General features: G+C 38.4%; 1 protein-coding gene across 5 annotated transcripts in view; it reads right to left on the minus strand.

Moving 5' to 3' along the window:
• The window catches only part of LARGE1 (LARGE xylosyl- and glucuronyltransferase 1), a 278,062-nt gene that overhangs the window by 141,168 nt on the left and 117,217 nt on the right, over positions 1-19,677 (minus strand). For all 5 annotated transcript variants that reach the window (XR_008973630.1, XM_057420472.1, XM_057420469.1 and 2 more), the window contains one exon: positions 793-1,094. Coding sequence is in view for 4 of the 5 variants with exons in the window: in XM_057420472.1 (XP_057276455.1) it covers positions 793-1,094 (302 nt within the window). In the remaining variant the exon portion in view is untranslated. The remainder of the gene's footprint in view (positions 1-792; positions 1,095-19,677) is intronic.

Here is a 19,677-nt window from a genome sequence, read left to right on the forward strand (position 1 = left end):
TTACCCTTTTTGTAGAAATAAATGGAGGAAGTTATTTTTGATGTCTTCACCAGCTGGGATTGGCACAAGGCCTTTAAGCAAGGCTTCCTGCTTTCGATCTATCCATATTCGGAACTGTCATCATTCACATAACTGACAACTACATAGCTGGATGACATCCACAAAACTACTGGCATAAAATGGGTAAAACCAAACCAGAGAAAAATCCCAAACCTTCTTAGAAACTGACTTCCTCTTCTCTGCAGCTAACCACACCTCTTCCGCATAGCTCACACAAAGCAGGTCATTCCACAGTAGCATCCAGAAATACTACTGTAAGTGACTCAAAATCACAGGCTGGCTCCATAAGCCACAATTTAATTAATGGTAAACCCTGAACTCTTCTAGCACAGATACACAAACAAAGGAATAAGGTTTTTGAAAGCACTGTGGCGCTTTCATTTAGAAATGCACGGGGTCAGTTTGCCACAGGTTTTATCAGCACAGCTGTATTGAAGTCAGCTTGGAACAAGGCTTTGATTTTCACATCAGGTTTGGGAACACAAGAATGAAAAAGACAAAACACTCTGATCAACTAGTAACTCAAAAGTTATTCAGATGATTAAATGTTTTAAAGTTGGGTTTTTTTTAAAGAATAATTAAAAATTATCTAAAAAGTTGCACTCAGCAGTCCCCAAAGAGTCTGGTTTCTGAGCAGAAGGCTTTAGAGGGAAGGAGATAGGGATCTGCAATGTCCTTGAAGGATCAAATCTAAGAAGCTTTGTTTCTGGCAGGTTCCTTTTGTTTACTTACCTCACATTTTTCCACTGCTGGTTGCTGCCCACATTCAGAGCTGTTCCCTGCCACAATGCCAGCCCGCAGGCTCTCGCTGTCGCCTGTCCCCTCTTCCATGGAGTAGGTTTTGGAGTGATTGCCGCGGTGGTGTGAGGGGCTGCGACTCTGTGCCAGGCTGAGCTGCTTGCGAAGCACGCGGTTCTCCTCCTCCACCTCCCGCATGCGGACTTCCAAGCTCTCGCGCTCCCGCTGGCTTGACGCCATGTACCGAGGACTGTGGGGCTGGGATTCAAGTGGAGACAGTGACACTGGCTTCCCATCTGCAAGAGGAGGAAATGGAGCGCTTCTGTCAGAATATAGTTGAAGCTGCGTTTTCCTTTAATGCCAGCATTGTGAGGCAGGGATGTGTTTCAAATCCAGCCACATTTTGTATAGAATTGACACTTCAAGGCAATGCTTAAGACCACGGTAAACTTGGACAAATGTTAAAGTTCTATGAGCTCCAAGTCGTGTTATTTTTAAAACCACGCTAAAAGATAAGCATGTGTTTCTTTTGTTCTGGACAGGGCTGCCTGCCAGTCTCTGGTCTGGGAAGACAGTCAAGACTAGAAGAATTTAATATGAAAGCAATTACTATACAGCTACATATATTTTAGAAATGTATGCAAGACAAAATAATTTTCCTATTCCCCATTTCTTTCACAGTCAAGCTACAGCATTTTGGTTACCATTTTGTGCCAAACAGTGGCCCCAGTTGATTCACATGTGAGGAGCAGATGGTTTTTATTCAGCAGCACAGTATTATGTGCTTGCTGAGAAATGAGAGGCTCTGAAGGACAGAAACATTCAATATACATGTAGGTCAAATTCTGGAAAGTATTTTGGCTGAAAAAGACAACAAGGGAATTTAACAAAAAATCACAATGGTTCAATCCAGCACATTTAACTAAAAAGTTATCTTCATTTTGCAAAACAGCATTAAATACTGAGCTAGAAATAAAGTATAAAAAAGAAAAAGATAACTTAAACCCAAATTCCATAACCAAAGACAACAATTGCAGCACAGTCTGCCATCACCTCACAGTACATTACTGCTGCCAAACCATAAGGGAGTAAATAGGAACGCAACTGATGTGTTCTCAAAGGAGACATATTTTCATATAACTTTACACAGACCAGAAATGCTGGATGGGTGGTAACAAACCCTCAAACTAAACTACTGGTTTAAAATGTTCAACTGAAATGAAATTGAAACAAAGCAAAATATGGGAAGAGTTATCTACAGTGTCATAATCAACAAGACATTTCTTTAAAGTGAAGATAGGTGAGTATCATATACTAAGGCATTTCTCTGAAATAACTTTCTACCTGCTTACATTAAAAGTTTGCTATTAAATATTTTTTTTTCATGCAGAGAGTTCCTTTGGCTTTATCAAATAAACACCAGCCTGAGTGGTCCAGAAAATGGAAATCACAGTTATTGTTTAGCAGTTCTACTTATCAAAAAAAGTACTTCTTTTCTCAACTTCTGACTCAAAACTATCTCCCTGCTATAATGAACTGCTCATTGCTTGCTCTCTTCCATTGTTTCACATTTACATGAATGGTGAGCACTCTACCAAACTGAGCTCATGAAAAAAACAGCTATAGAAATCAAAACCACAATGTTAATTCCCATCATTGAGGTATACCAGCATACATACTTCCTGTTATCTATATAAATAGCTATCCTGTTTTAATGCACCATTTGGATAGACTATCTTGCATTTGTTTGCAGACTTTTTTCCAGAAAATAAAAATCTAATTTATTTATTTTTAGTATTAGCAAAGCTTATAGATAAATCTGAGCTTCAAAAATGTCTCAAGTCGGATTCTGAAGTTTGGCCACTGGTATTTTGGAACATGAATGCTCAAGCAAATAGTTATTAAAAATTAAATGACAGATTTGAAGAGCATGAAAATCATGAGTGCAAAAATAGAGAAATGTCAACATTAAGGACAGAACTATGCTATAATTAGAAGTGAAATAAAATGCAGAATTATCTTTCTCCATCCAGCTTGGAAGCCATGGAACTGAAATTGTGTTATTTCTCAGCTGCTAGAAAGAATAAAACTCATTTGGATGTGATTATATTGCATTCCCATTCCTGGACAGCAAGAGTATATTGTGTAGATACTCTCAGATAGAAAGAAAACAAGCACCCCTACTTACCCATACACCAAACAATCTGCATTACCATCAGACATACAATTACAATGCAAATCTAGTCAAAGATTTCATTCCCTACTTGGTGAATATCCAGTATGACACAGATGTCATTTATCTCTTCTTACTCTTGTCACCCCATCTTTGAAAAAGGAGTAAGTAAGTGAGCTCATGTAAGGGACCACTAATACTTGACTGTGCGTGCTGCTTGGTATAAGAGTTAAACTGACTGCACTGCACTTGAATTTCATAGTTTCAAGTAACTGGCAGAGTGCTCTGAGCTGATATCTAGACACTTTTTAACCAATCTAAATCAAAATGAAGTAACATAACACATAACGAGGTCTGAATGACTTCAGGACAGAAGATCTCCCAGGATCACTTCAAGAAACATTGCTGTGCTCTGAAGCAACTAGTATAATTTTGAATGGTGCAATAAATAATAAAAAAGCTACAAATTTTTATTCTTCATTTGGGCTTAATTTTGGGCCTTGAAAGTCTTGGATTTATTTTTTTGTGTGTGATTTTCAAGCCTTTTACTTCAGACTCTTTGTGCTAATACAACTGTACCAAAGAAATAAAAATGATCTGTGAAATTCCCTTGTCCACAAAACAAAACCCAAACCTGAATAATTATTTCATGGTTGACAGCAGTCAATGACTTATCATCACAGTCGGTACAACAATTCAGAAAGCTTGATAATATGCAAGTTATGAATTCTATGGATTATTGAATGCTTCTGCAAATGTGGAGTCACCTCTGTTTAAGGCAAGAGACTTCACTAAACATTACTTAAGCAGAGCACCTTAAGACACTAGAAGAAATAAAGCCTACAGAAAGCAAACCAGCGTAATTTAATTGAAAGGACAGTGGAATTTTCTTACATACAAAACATAAAACATAAATATTAACATCAAGTTTCTTGTTTTGTAGTTACCAAACTTGGAGAGGTGATAGTCCTGAAAAGGACTCAGCGGCATTGTAAGCTTGCTGGGGAAGACCCACAGAGAAAAAAAGTTCAGCCAAAGGTTAACTGCAGAGGTGAATAAGGGAGAAAGAAGCAGAGTGTAGGAAAGAGAATTTCACCCAGATTCAGAGGAGAAGACAAGTACAGAGGCAGGGATACCAAGTTTCTCAGATGACCCTCCTCTGAACTCAAATGCTTAAAATTTTGATAAGAACTAATCGAGACAGGAAAATTTATGTAGCATGTTGGGTGCTATTTTTCCTTATTTTTTTCCATTTCTTTTGCTCTTATAAGTGCAAACCACTTGGTTTTGGCCTTTTTATAAGTTCTAGATATTTCTATGTGGTTTAGATATTATTCATCCTATCTAATAGCATGTAATGCCTTTATAATGAATTAACTGATGACAGTGAACTCTAGGCTGCATCTGAGATAAGAGCAAGTTATGCTGCTCCGGATAGTATTTCAGTCTGTCTGACTACAGACACAGGAAAACACCACTCCCCCATTTCACACGTGTTCACATTTGAAAATTCACATTATCACTGCACGCTTTGAGGACTATCAGTATAACAATTTTAACCAAAAGCCAACATTCTGCAGAAAGAACTGGGATAGCAGGCAACTACCCTCACGAATTTCCCTCTGTTAAGGCCAAGAGCAAAATCATTTGAAGTTCATTCCAATTACTTTTTTACCAATACAGATCATTGTAGAAAACTCCATGGACCCCAAGGGAAAAGAAAAATAAGAAGACTGCGGTCAGGACTATGGAGACATTAAAGCTCTGTGTAAGCAAATAAACTATTCCTTTTCCTTTGGAGCTCTAGCTCAGCTTTAATCATCTAAAACCTTAGTACTCTATGCACTTCTGCTCAGTTGGATGCTTTGGTAGGTACTGGTTTTACAGGCAGCTATGAATGAAATCCTTTTTGTTAACAGTTTGGAACTTTAAGATATATACCTCCAAGAGTAGGTGCTAAGGCATCCCAAGGTGACTATTCCCACATTCACTAAAGTATTTTTTTTTCTCTGACACCTTTTTCTGAATCACTGAAGTGTGATCTCAGCTGGAAGTAGAAAACCTTCCCCAAATAACCATCGTAATAGTGGAATATAGTCTAAGCAATTTACTACAGATCTGTGAACACAGAACTTCTTCATTCTAACGTGACATGAGGCAATTATAAGCTTATGTTTCCAAGTTTCAGTGGTAGAAAGTTGTGCCATTGAAAGATGTTACAGTGAGCACACTGAAGGCTGATGCCCACTAGACAGAAACAGTGCAAGAAATGGCAACCAAACATTTCATACTGCTCAAACATATTTCCTCAGCTCTAACAGAAAAGCTGCTCCCATCAGCTTATTTATATATAATAAGTATTATTTTATAATAATAAGTATTAAGCCCTTCTTGGGATTTGGCACGGATAGCATATGTGCTAAATTACATGTTCATTGTAAGGACTGTTTCCACACCAGATGCCCATCAACCATCAGCCTTAGACTTAGGCAACAGTAATTGCACTTAGGCCCTTCAGCTTGTCCTTTAAGTGCTAAATCTTTGTTTACTTCCACTGCTACTAATGGTAGTTACGCACATGCTAACATGTTTTATTCAACCCAAACCTGAACCATTAATTTCCACTGCAGGCCAGCCTTACTTCAAGCATCACATTATTGCCTACTGCAATATACATACACAGGCAGATACCTTGCCTACTGCAATATACATACACAGGCAAATACCTTCCTACTGCCCTTGAACAAGACAGCCGCCTATATTCAGTGGATTTGGAAATTAAACGTATCACAGAGAAAAACCCTACACCCACAGAACATTATGTTTGCAAAGTGGCAAGGTCTTCATAGCTGGGAGCCTACAGGGATTGCTTCGGTGAGAAGCTGTTACAAGCTTCCTCTGTGTCCAATAGAGCCAATGTCAGCTGGCTCCAAGACAGACCCACCGCTGGCCAAGGCCAAGCAGAACAAGCGAGGAATAGCTCTGCAGACCCTAAAGCTGGTCACGAAGAGGGGGATGAGGTGCTCCAGGCAATGCAGCAGAGTCCCCTGCAGCCTGTGGTGCAGCCCATGGTGAGGCAGGATGTCCCCTGCAGCCCATAGAGTCCATGCTGGAGCACATATTCACTTGCAGCCCACAGAAGACCCCATGTTAGAGCAGGGGGATGCCTGAAGGAGGCTGTGATCCCATGGGAAACATGTGCTGGGGCAGGCTCCTGGCAGGACCTGTGGCCCCACGGAGAGAGGAGCAGGTTTGCTGCAGGACTTGTGACACAATGGAAGGGACCCACACTGGAGCAGCTCATGAAGAACTGCAGCCTGTGGGAGGGATTGAAGTTGGAAAAGTTCATGGAGGACTCTCCAGTGAGAGACCCCATGGTGGAGCAGTGGAATAGTGTGAGGAATTCTCTCCTGAGGAGGAAGGAACAGCGGAGACAACGTGATGAACTGAGCACAACTACCATTCCCTGGACCTACGCTGCTCAGGAATCGGGAAGGAGGAAGAGAGCTCAGGAGTGAAGTTGAACCTGTGTAGAAGGGAGGGGTGAAGGGAAAACCTGCAGTCATTCCCTTATGCATAATGACAGGATCATTAATTGCATGATCACCACTTTCTTTCCAGAGAAGCCTGGCATCACTGAGTGCACAGGGTGGATGGTGCTTTTTTCAGCTCATCATTCAGTTTGTGACCACACATACCCTGCTCTGCAAAAGGACTTATTTATTCCCTTATTGGCCTATGATGCTCGTCACTATAACACCTGAACGCTGCACAAGGATCAGTGACTTATTCTTCTAAGTTATTCGAGGGAAATGTGGTGCTATTAGTCTCTCCTTACAGGCAGGGCAGGGAACTTTGGAGTCATTAAGACCAAAAGAAAATACTAGGCTGGAATGCACAACTGAGTTCTGATGCAGTGTTTCAACAAATAAGCACCTTTTTGGCACTTCATTTGCTCAAAGGACAGACCTCATCATCTGCGTATGTAACAATATATCCTTAAGGTTTCTGTACTGCAAGAGTCTGCAAGCTGAAAACACAGAAGATGGGGAAAAATAGCAGACACTTTTAATAGCTTTGTTTTATGAACATCATGTAGTCATGAACTACGTGTTATGAACTCAGTAGTAGAGACAGAAACAATTATCCAGGGCCGATTTGACTTCATAAACTACAAAGTTGTCCCTTTTCTTTCTACTCTCCTCTGCCTTGTTCACAACACACCTTCAAGTCTCTTTAATTAACTAAACAGAGTGATCCAAGAACCACTCTCCCCATTGTTGCATTTGCTCTGCACACAAGATGAGGAAGGGGTTGTGTCTCGGAGTTAGCCACTGTACTGCCAATGATGCATCCCATTGCATAGCTGCAGAAAGCTGTTTATGTGTTGTCTGAGTGTACATAATTCTGGTACTTCTAACAGGAATAATAGGGATGGTAAACAGTGAAAGACTCTAGGTAAAGCAAAAGCACGTAGCAACAGAATACAGGAAGAAAGAGGGAAAGGAAATCTAAACATATCATACATCTTTCCCGAAAATGGATGCTGCTCTTTTTAATAGCTTGGGTTTTTTTTCAAATGAAATATCAGCTTATTAGCTAATGTGATGAACGTTAGCTTATTACCAAATTTAAAACAAAGTCTTAAATGATTTGCACATTCCCTTGTCTAGAACACAATGACTTTTCTTTTTCTTGTCTTCTCATTCTTTCTTTCCCTGCTTTGCACTGCCTTGGCAAAATATACGCCTCCCCCAGAAAATGACTAAAAATAACGTTTGCCTCCTTTCCACTGGGAGTGGAGATGTAAGAAAATAATGTCTTATCAGAGTAAGCACTGAGTGAAAATAAGATTTTATCAGGGACTTGGCTTGACAAACAGAACATGCTATCAGAGGAGAACTTGGCAAAGATAACACGTTATCAATATCAGGAGTAAAGCTTGGGGAAAATAATGGTTTAATACCTATTAGATTCTAAATAAGCCATCTGTGCTCTTGATGAATTGTTATTTTCTCCAAGCCTCATTCCTGTAAAGATGCTGATTTTTTGGCTGATTTTTTTTCTGTAGCAGTTAGGGAAGTAGGGGAGGTGGAGGAGAAAAGAAAGCTCTTTCTCCACAAAGCTAGAGGGATATTATCTATCCTTTTTTCCAAAAAAACTCTGCATGCAGGTAAAGACTCATGTGACAACTCACAAGACTAAAATGTTCAGACACCAAAAGGGTATTGTAGGAAAACTCCTACAACACTCCGCAAATATACTGCAGGCAATCTGGTAACAGGAGAGGAGGGTTAATACCCCTCCTGTCCTTGACCACCCTAGCCAGGCTCAGAGGTGGTGCCTACAGCATTTTTGGCAGAAGCACTTCTCTACAGAGCCCATGACCAGCCATCACTTAGCAATGACTTTTTGTCACAACCAACCACATCACAATTAGCAGTGGTCACTTAGGGGCACAAATAAATGACCCCTTTTAGATCAGTTGCAGACATTATCATTCAGTTAGAGGTCACCATTCCCACAGCTTAGCTGACCCAAAGGGTTATGCAACATTTCTTACCTTCTGCAGTGCAAAGCATCCAACTGTTTACACCACCAATGGAGCTGGTTTGAGATAGTCTGATTGCTTCTGCCCTGAAGCATTCCCCTCTACAACCTCCACTAAAGCAGTAGAGACAAAGCACTGTCTAGTGGGTGTCTCTTCCCCAAAGCTGAAACCTTCTGCAACTCAATTATAAATCTTCAGAGTTATAATCCAGATGAATTTAAATAAATTGTGGCACCTCCTGGAAAATGAGAAATCTAATTCATAGTAGGATGGACTACTAACTGCCTTAAATGGCAGAATATGGGTGAATGCCACTGGTTATTCATAGGAATGGGCAAGCAGGGAATAATTAGAAGGGAAGCTGTGGAGGGACTGTAGGAGTGTGATGTGAATAATAAGGCACACTTAGGAAAAGGCATATGAATGATATCTGCGGGGTTAGTATTTGTAGCCAGCTGAATCTCCCTGGTGTAGAGTAAGAGTGGGAGGGAAGACAATGGGATCCTCTTAATTTGAAGATTTCCTATGGAGTAGCTGTACCTCTTTTCTCATTAAGCATCTGGATATCTTATGCCCAGAGATTTCTCTATGTCCAGGTGTGAGCTTGGTGTTAAGGTAACTTCTGAGGCCCCAGTAAAGCAGGATACATAATCAATAGCAGGCAGCCATTACAAGCTCTTTAAGGTAAAGCATGTGCCCAGATGGATCCCTGCGGTTGTACACAGTACTGTGACTGTCATTCATGGCAGTGGGATGTAAAAGAATGAAACTCTTCTACGTTGGCTCCTGCTCAGTAAAACACTGTGGAAGAGATAGGAAGGGAAAAAGTCTAAAATACAGCATTTAATAGTTTTTTTAAGAGTACAGAAAGTACAAGAAATATCTATCTATAAGCTTAGGAAAGATTATAAAAATACCTATAGGTTTCTACAACTGCCACAGTAACCACAAGCATGAGACAAGTGTGCTCAATCAAAGCCTAGTAGTAGTTAATTCAGATTGTTGCTGATGATTAGCCTCAGCTGCTCATCAATAGAGTCTCCAGCTGATAATTATTAAGTTAAACTTCTGAGCAGTATTTGCATATGTAAAGCATGCTTTCCCTGCTGAAGCAACAATAGATGCTATAATGCATTTCCTGATTGTACAGCACTTGGATTTGGGGAACCTGGGCAAGAGAGTCTGCTTTGCATATCCTTCCTTACCCTCATCAGGCCAACCATTCAGAAGAAACGCACTTACACACACTGACATCTACTAGCTAGAGCAAAAAAAAGTCCTACCCCTGCATAACAGGAAAAATGCAATCATTCATTTCTTCCAGAATATCTCTAATAATAATAAGACAGAGTTTTGCATATTCCTCATAACATTTACCTAAGTTTCCTTACAACCTCAAAAAATGTGTAACAACTGCTCTGTGACAAGCCAGCCTGGTGCCCTTAAAAGACATGCTGAAACTCCAGTGGACAGATTCAGCCCATTAATCCTAGTGACCTCCAGATGTGGCCCTCTCCTCCAAAGGAGTATCTTTACGTGGTTCCCTGTTTAGCCTTTTCTTATCTCCCTTTCTCCAGATAAAAACTTCGTTTCCTGAATGTGATTCTTGGTCACCGGTCATAGCCTTCCCACCCCAGTTAACTATAGTATCAAGAATACATTTAAACACACACAATGGGTACATTACATTCATGTGCGCAATTCTCCACAATTATATGACACACAAGGCATGCCCAGATATGCTTAATATCAAAGGAATTCATATGCACATTTACTTTAGGGATAAGGAAATGTGCAAAGAATTGGGAAGATCTTTACGGAATCCATAACACAACTACCTGCTCCCATGTAGCTACTGTACCACAGTCCCTCACAGGCTTACTATTAACAGACCTGAATGCTTTTTATCAAACAACAATGAATAATAAAGGAAAAGATGATTGAGTCTGGCTTTGGTTAAACATGGATGGTCTAAGGGAATGCAGGTGGTCAGCCCCTCTGAAAGACAGCATTTAGGCTCCTAAGTGGTAGTTTAAAATTCACCTATAGCAAAATTGATGTGTAATGCTAGAAATCACCTCATAGCACTGCTACACACAATCTCAAAAGTTAATTTTCAACACATATACAGAAATGCTGTATTAGTTCAGGCTGGTTGGTGCTACTGAAGCCTGCTGGAAAGCTTGTATGTACATCCCTTAATCTCCCTTGGCAGAGAGATGCCACCAGAGAACCATGCACTAGTATTTTGATTGATGCTGCTGAAAAAGGAGATTGCCTGAATACTGACTGAGCATCAAAGATTGTTCAAGGATAAATGAGTAAGTAAATAAAAAAAATCCAAATTCTGCACCACACAATTTCTTCCTTAGCAGGAACCACATCTGTAAGAACCTTCAGATCTTACAGAGCTCTAACCACCAGCAACAGATATGAGCATGGATATATCTAAAGGCAAGTAGCAAAGAACCAATTTTTAAAACAATGGTTTCTCTTCTTTCTAAATGTACCTGAACATTACGCATGCAGACAGAAATATTTCAAGTTTATACTTCTAGTTTAATATGTTATGAAATACATCAGTGTTACTTCACTGATGACATAGCAGTGCATAAGATATTAATATCTTTCAGTATTGAGTCTTCTATTTTCCCCACACATTCTCAGCCCTTTTCATTTGCTGCACCTGTCATTTCAGCCACTTCAGTCCTGAAGAACAGTGAGGGGAAAATGCAAATAACAGCACATTCAGAACACATGAGGGCTGATCAGTGTTATGACATTTATCTTCACCGATGACAAGTGATAAAATAACTCATGAGTTAGTTTCCCACCCTCCTCATGAAGAAATATGTCATAACAGATCGTCATGTACTATATATACAGCAAAATTTCTAATACACTTGGCAGAGAAAAGAAACATCACAGCAGTGATGCAGATGGTAGCTTACTTGTCATGGCTATGACATCAGAAATGAAACACAAAGCATTTTAAGATAGTAGATAGAAAAATAAGTCATATATTTAAAAAAACCCTAACGCTAGAACAACATTTCACAAATTAACTAAAAGCAACTAGTTAGATTATCTGCAGAAGTTACAACTACATCAAACAACAATGAGTTGTCCATTCAGTTTGGTAGAATCTTAAATAGATTTTCACATTTTCTTATTTCACCATGTTTTCCAAATAGAAAGCCACAGCTGGCTGATATATTGTGTTTGATAAAATACTACTTTTCTACTTAAAATCTCCAAATCCCATAGTATACATAGACGGAGTAGTGAAATTAAAACAAAGTAGAAAATGTAGTCTTAATTCTCATGAAATCCCATGGAGATTAACAGCGGCTTCAGAATTAGCTTAATTGTGGCCAGATATCCACCCCAGGACTACAATATATAGTTTTGGTAACTAGACTCCATTGACATGTAATATGGAACCTCTTTTTTGCATTGACTTACTTAACACTTACCTCTTTAAAAAACGTTTAGCTTTAATACATTAGAGATGCCCCCTCTACAAACAAATAGGCATGTACTGAATTAATTTTATATCAGATATATCAGGTAGATACCCATTTCATTTTAACTGGTGACCTAGATTTCCTATAAAACATGGGGAAGTTCCTCTGTATGATTCTCCTGTTTTGTTACAAAAGTGAAGACAGCATATCAGAAATGTAATCCTATTTCAAGTGATTCAAAGGCAAAACTCAGTGACTTTGATGAAAACAAGCATAGGCTAATATTTCATGATATTCTGCATGCATACAACATGGTGTTGTTAGTCATTTTTATGTTGTACCATAAACGTACACAGTGCTGCTCTGTGGTAGGTCAGAATGTGGGCCATATCCCCTGTGCCCCATCACAAACCTGCCAAGCTTCCTGGGTAGCAAGCAAATGGAAATTTCCCTTTCTGAGCAGCCACGAGTTTACTAGGGTTAAATATCATCAACTTACAAGAAGATTTAGATGTTCTGCCTACAAAGATTTTGTCTTGTAATAGATGAGGTATATCTGTGAGACTAATTGAAATTTCTGCTCCAGTGCACAGAAACATCTTAATGTATGTTTAGGATCCTACATAAGGATCCTAAAGAATATGCCTACACTTGTGCAAGATGACACTGAGGTGAAGTTCCACTGACATGTTTACTTACTATTCTAAAATAGATTTGCTTTACTCAATCCGGGCAGCAGTGCTCAATATTAATAGGATCTGTATGTATTTAAATAAACACGTTCTCTTTTTTTTTTTTCTTTTTCAACAAGATCTCTTGTTTTCTAAGTTTTCATTACCTCCAGGAATTTCTCTCAAAAGTACAATACAGTGTGGGAGACCTCTTTAATAAGTACAAATGAAATACTACAGTATAGCAATTTAAGAAGTTAAGTAGCCTTTGATCAGAGCTGACAGCGATAGCCTTTCTACAGTGACTTATACTATGAACTAATTGATGTCTACGATAAGTTTTCATGTTGGGCTAAAGGGAAGGTGAAGGTGGAGACATTTAGAAAAATTCGTTGTGTTTAGGAGTAAATGGGTTGTGTGTAGTGGTCAATTACAGTTTTGCAATTACCCTTTCTTGCTGTTGATAGACTTAAAATACCTACCCATCTTCCTTTGTTACTGTAATTATAGGTTTATTTCTATCATCTGAAAAATCTTTTGTTATCTTGAAGTCTAAGCGAAATAGATGGAGACTTGGCCAAAACTGTTTCATATAAAAAAACATGAATCAACAAACCTTATGCCTAAAGAACAATCAGACACGGGGGAAAAAGAAACCCAAACAATAGATCAGCTACACAAAAAAATGCTGCAACTGTAAAAGTCCTTTAAAGGTCAAGCTAAAAAAGAAACAACAATGGGGAGAGGGGGGAAATAAGAGAGAGAAAATAAAAGTAGCTCCCCTTCACAACTACTCCCATCTTGTTTGAGGCAAAGGGAAGGATCTTATTATTTTCAGTTACATATTCTGTTACGTACATAGTAAGTTGAATTAATCTAGAGACAGGAATCAGCTGCTAAGAACGGATATAAGATAAGGCTGAAGAGTGAATGCTAGAAGAACGTTGCTTACTTCACCCTTTTCATTCTGAGACCAGGCAGCTGCAATACATACCATTACAGCAAATAAGAAAATACAGCCTTCCCTACTTTCAAGTTATAAACACCCAGGAAAAACTGAAGCAGACAATATAACAATACTTTTTTGTGTTATTACTATCAAATTTACTTTTTTATATCACGCCTTGTTCTGTTCTTAACTATCATTAAAATCGTACAGAAATTGAGTTGTACCAGTTCTAACTTCATGTGCTCCTCTGAAGAAAATCCTATATTTCTGTCAGTATATAATATGCATTCTGTCCCTTATGGTAAAATTCCACTTGGCAGGACATTTGAATGTGATTTCTTATATTCTGAAAGACAGTCTTTCCTGTTCTGAGAAACTGTAACTTCACCAGGTACATACTTAAAATTCATACTAGCACCTTATATTAGTACCTTCTACGGAAACAATTGAGTTTCTTATTTGATGAGCACAAGTATTTATTGTAAATTCCCCGAGACAATGCTTTTCTTTCTTCTCCTGAATAATCTGACTGAATCAAATCAAGAGGGAAAGTAAAATTCCAGACTTGCCCAAAGACCACATAGGGTAGCAGTAGTCTACTGCTACGTGACAGTCATTAAGTCTTGCTCCAGTTTGGAACATTAAGAAACACACAAGATGTAACAGTGAGCAAGGAATTTGCTGCCTGTATTCAGCATTTCCAGTTCTTAAAATTGTGTTTAAAGTCTTGCAATATCTTAGATATATTGGAAAGTCAAATCTTGAAGTTACATGAGAAAATATCTGTGGTTTTGGCTGGTTTGTTTCCTTTGCAGTAAAATCTCATTTTATCTCAACAGGAGAGAGCTGAGAAAAACCACGACCTGTCACAATGAAAAAAAATCAGGAGACAAAGCTCTTAAAACCTTGTAATTTAGACATAGTGAATTATGACTCTTGAACACTTTGAACTAGCAATTCCAGTTTTTTATTACTGCTCTTCAAATTACTTGTGCTTTACTACGCTAGGTACATTCTGTAACAACAGATATGTCAGCTAAGGTAGGTAAATGTAAGGGCAAGCACCTGTGACAAACTTGTGACATCTATGGTGGAGCCATCAATTCCGCCTGAGGAATGATTACTAACGCAATCATAAGTGTTGCTGGGCATTTAAAGGAGCACTAAATACCCCGTGGTAAACTTTAGCAGAACTTGCAAGACAACAGTATTATACCAGATATATAAACACACAAAACTAGCAAGGGTATATAGTCAATCACTTGAATTACTGCTCTCTTTGTTTATTTTTGTTGGAATTACCCTTGAGAAAGCTCTGCAGGGAGAGCTGTATGCTGAAAAACATGTTATTTTCACAGATACATACCCAGTACACCCCGAGGTGTAACTCTTCGGGTTAGGGCACACAGGTTTCCAGATCCCAAGAAAAAATGCTCAAATCAAAGTAAAGTGATATCAGTTCCATTCTGTTACACTACAGCACTTACAAAGCAGTTTAAGTCTTTAAGTCTGCCAACAATATAAAAACCTCCAAATCTGTTAGATATCAATTACCATGTATTTAATTTCATGGTTGTGCTTTTTCCCTTTTTGATATTTTTTTCCCCTTTTTATGCTTCTCTTGTTCAGGCATTTTGGACCTGGTTCTTAAGCAGGTCCTGGAGATCCTTAATGCCTTAATTTCAGAGCCCAGCATTTCCCAATTCCATTCTTCATTTTGAAATTTCTGCAAATTTTAGATTCATCCTCTGTGTGGCTGTGCAGACTGTAATCCCTCATAATAGTCTGATGCTGATCCTGCTCTATGGATTAAGCAATGTAAAATGCTTATGTAATGAATTTTCATCAATTCATGCCTTCCAAACTCAGCCCCAAGCAGCCCAGGTATATCTAATCTAACCAACTGGCTTTTATCAGCTGCACACAAGAGATGTGAAAATAAGCCTCATTTCAAGCCTCAATCGCATAGCTACAACCATGTTATTTATTTTATTTAACAGAATGAGAATGTGTGAGGAATTCTGAAGTACACTCTGTAGTTATACACCACTGGATTTGTTATGGTGCATGTTTCTTCGAAAATTGTGAAATGACAGTATTTTCATGCCTGGATTTTACTATTTCTCTTAAAAAGAGAGAGGAAACAAATACAGCCGAATTTCAAGTGCTATTCTGCTGCTTCCTTCTTGTGAAATCTATATTCCCATGCCAGATGGTGTCTGAGTTATCAAAGTTATTACCCTAAACTCAATTAGGGAAGAATGAAAGTAATTAAGTAGGGATGAAGCGACAGAAGTATTCAAGATATAAAGCATCTAATCTAGGTGAGGATTCTCTAAATTAGATAGAAATTCATCTATAAATTCAGCCTAAAACATAACAGCTTGAGCTTTCACTTTCAAATATTCTAAGACATTGTGCAAAATTCAGTACCTGCTCAAATGGGCACAATTCCCACTAAAACAGCGATCTATAGAATGAGGGAGTGAGTTTTGTATTCTGGAGGGGCTATTACGAGCAGCCACAAATGCACTCCCATATCGTTCAAATGTTCCTGTATCTGTTGTGAGATGGTTTTTCAGGCTGTTGTGTGACTTTGGAAATGCTTGTTTCTTTTCTCAATCCTGGCCGTTTCATACCCACCATGGCAAAAAAAAAAAATACAAACCAACAATTACAGTTAAATACTTTTTACCATAAACCCTGTAGACACCACAGAGGCGCTGTTAACACTCAGTTTATCTTACATTTCTTCTTCTCTTTCTCTATGTGCTTTTCCTTTGGTGAGGTAAAGCTAAACAAGTTGGCACTAAGTCACAGGCTTAACCAAGAGCTACAGGTTTTAAATGTAGTAGTGAAGCAGCAAAAAAATTCTTTTTTAATCTACTAATGACAGCCTACTTATATAAGAAATATGTAAGAAAACCAAGTGAAAACAAACCTCTCTTACTTATCAAAACTCATTTTTGCATAGCTTCTATTGACAAGAATCATGCATTTTTGGATAAAAATAATAAGGATAATTTGTTAGCACTCTGCAGGCTGTTCACTCATTTTCTCTTGAACAGAGACATATATCCAATTCTCAAGATATGTGTATGTAAAGAAGGATAGTAAGGAAAATACTGTTGTGTTCTGGAACGCTTAGAATTGGTGGTGTGTGCCTGAAAGAAAAGAAATATTTGTTGCTTTGGGGAACAGGGACATAGATTGTGCTACTGCTACAGGCAAAATCCCTGTCCAGAAAGGGAGTAAACCAAATCATAGGAATGCATGCATCTCTTGTTCCTGCACTGGGGATAGAAGTACTTGGAGGGAAAGGGACTTCAGGAACATATGCCAATTATACCACGCTATACTTAATAATACTATGTGGAAAGAATACATGGATTTTAAGTATAAACTCTGAAAAATTAGGACATACCAGAAGTACATCAACCTTCATTTCCCCATGTGTGTACATGACAGAACAAAGCAAAAACCACTTCTGCATGTACTAGCAGCTGAAGTGCAAACAATAAAAGTGGTTCCAGTTTGCAGAGGTGATGGCCTGACAAACTTTAGTACTATGACACACATGCTTAAAAAACTCCCAAGCTCTTTTTCCCACTGCCATAAAGAATGGGCTATTTTTAATGCAGAACACTTAAATGCTGGTTTTAGCACAGCCTCACAAAGGTTAGAAACTTATGCAAGAACAGAACAGTGGCAATGAGTAGTTGCTTAGGAGAGAGATTAGAAGCATAGGTAGGGAGTTAAAACATCCTAAACCAGCCAAGCCAGAGCCTCATGGAAATCCACCTTTGGCTGCACCCTTTCAACAACAGTGGCACACATCTGTCCTGAGCAGGGAAGCTCTCAAAGGCTTTGGCAGGACCAAAAGCAAATATATTTGAAAGGCTCACATTTCTGCAGCCCAAGAAACAGAAGGGTTGGAGTATGGCCACAGCCGAGCTACCACTCAGAAGTCTTAGAAAATATGATCCATGAAGAGAAGTGAAGCTAATTTATGCTACTGGAAACCACAAATCATCACTGACAATAGTAGGTTTTCCACTGTATTCTGAAACACAAGGTTTGAATTGTATTCCGAAGTGCATGAGTTTTGATTTGTTACTGAAGAACTTTTAGGGGAGATAAAAAGAAGCTGCTGAGATGAGTTAGTGACAAAACAAGAACCAAAAAGAACTTACATAGATCCTTGTAGACAGGTAAGTTCAACAAAAAGATGGTGGCATAGATGACAGAGTTCTGCTTGCCAAGGTAATATAATTTCCCACCCTTTATTACTGAGCACTGTTGTCTCACCTGGAAATGGAAAGATCTTCTGCTCAGGGGACTAAAACTTGCAGGGCCTCTGAAGGCTTATACAGTCAGTGATCTCAATTAAAAATGGATTATGAAAGAAATGAGAAAAAGTGACTACTGGAGACTTACGTATCCCTGGGGAATTGATCCAATATAGTCACATATGAGATGCTGAGGTACGTATGAGATTGGTGCATGCTCATTACATGCATATCTATTGAAGGCTTCCAGAGAAAAAAACAGAAGAAGCCTCATCTGGAGCTATTATCAGTTCAGCTGCAACATTACTGAAAATACAGTAATGATCCATGATACTTTCACAAATGTGGCAGGTCAGGACAGGTGAGGCAATGGCACTTTCGAGGGGTGTAAGAACACTTCCATCCTATGCCACACAGGTAGCATAAAGGGCAGACTGCAAATTGTTCCCTTTTCGACCACTCCTACCATATCAATCAAAGCTACCAATAAATCACAATGAGTCTATCTTGCTGACTGAATTTCAGTGCTTGGAGAATTTTGAATTTAGGGTACAGTACAATATGGGATTATATATGTCTTCAAGAAAAAGAATTTAAACTGTTAGGGGAATGGAGGATGCAGAGAGCAGTGAAACACTGCCCTGAGAAACATGAAAATCGGTAACTTGAGGTTACATTTCCTATACTGGTTAGTAAAATGAAAATAGCAAAAGAGAGAGAGGCACAAGGCCAATTTAGAATAGAGAATGCACAAACCAGAAAAAAAATAAATCATAATGGAACCCCAGAAATGGAGCTGCTAAGGAGAAGATGTCAAAAAAAATCCATTGAGTTTAAGACAAGAGTAGCAGACACTGACCTTAATTTAAATTTTATTAAGGAAAAACATACTTGCATGACTTTGGGTTAATTTTTTGAAGAAAAAGAGATTGAACGCTATTAAGACTACTGAATTTTAGGAAAATCTGAAGATCACATATATTACTCTTAATGCACCTATCCTAGTTTTGGAGGACAATGAAATCCTAGAGAACTAGGAAACTAGTTCCAAGTACCACAAGTTTTTGTAATGCTGATTTACTCATAGGTATGAGAAATAAATCTAAATCAATGGATATACCTATGTAAGAACAATTGTCCATAAGCAGCAACATATCTACCAACATATCTTTTGAAAGAAAAAGAAAATTACTAACTTCAATAAAAGAAGAAGTGATTGCCTTTATAATTCACATAAGGGTGACAATATCACTGATGTAGCAGGCCAAAATTATTAAGACAGTTGTCTGAGAACTCCTTCCCAGAATAGCTTGCTCAACCAAACCTATTTTTTTAATCTTAATTTGAAATTAATTTATTCCCCAGATGTCAAATAAAGTCCGAGCATCAAAAACTTTTCCATTTTATTTTTTCCCTGTTTCTCATTCCCATTTCCAGTATAGACTGGGGGGATGGAAGAACAATGAGATAGTAAGGTACCCATAATTATTGTTTTCATTTAGGTGATGAAAATGAGTATTATTTAATTTTAAACCCCACCTATATTGAAGCTTTCCAATGAAAGCATAGTCTCTGGATTTTTTGTATGTATTTATACCATTCTGACAAAAGTCAGGACTTCAGATGATTTAGAAGCCCATTCCATTGAAAGAAATAGACACTGAGCAGCCTGAGAGGATTGAGAAAAGTAGATTTTCAAATAAAAGCAGGTGTCTACAAAGCAGGTAAGTGCACCTTTAGGCATCTAGCCTTACTCAAATTGCTTAAATGACTTTATAA

Source organism: Pezoporus wallicus, unplaced genomic scaffold (genome assembly GCF_028554395.1).
Source record: "Pezoporus wallicus isolate ANWC-B61680 ecotype Strahan unplaced genomic scaffold, APGP_CSIRO_Pwel_v1 contig_2871, whole genome shotgun sequence".
Classification (NCBI taxonomy): Eukaryota; Metazoa; Chordata; class Aves; order Psittaciformes; family Psittacidae; genus Pezoporus; species Pezoporus wallicus.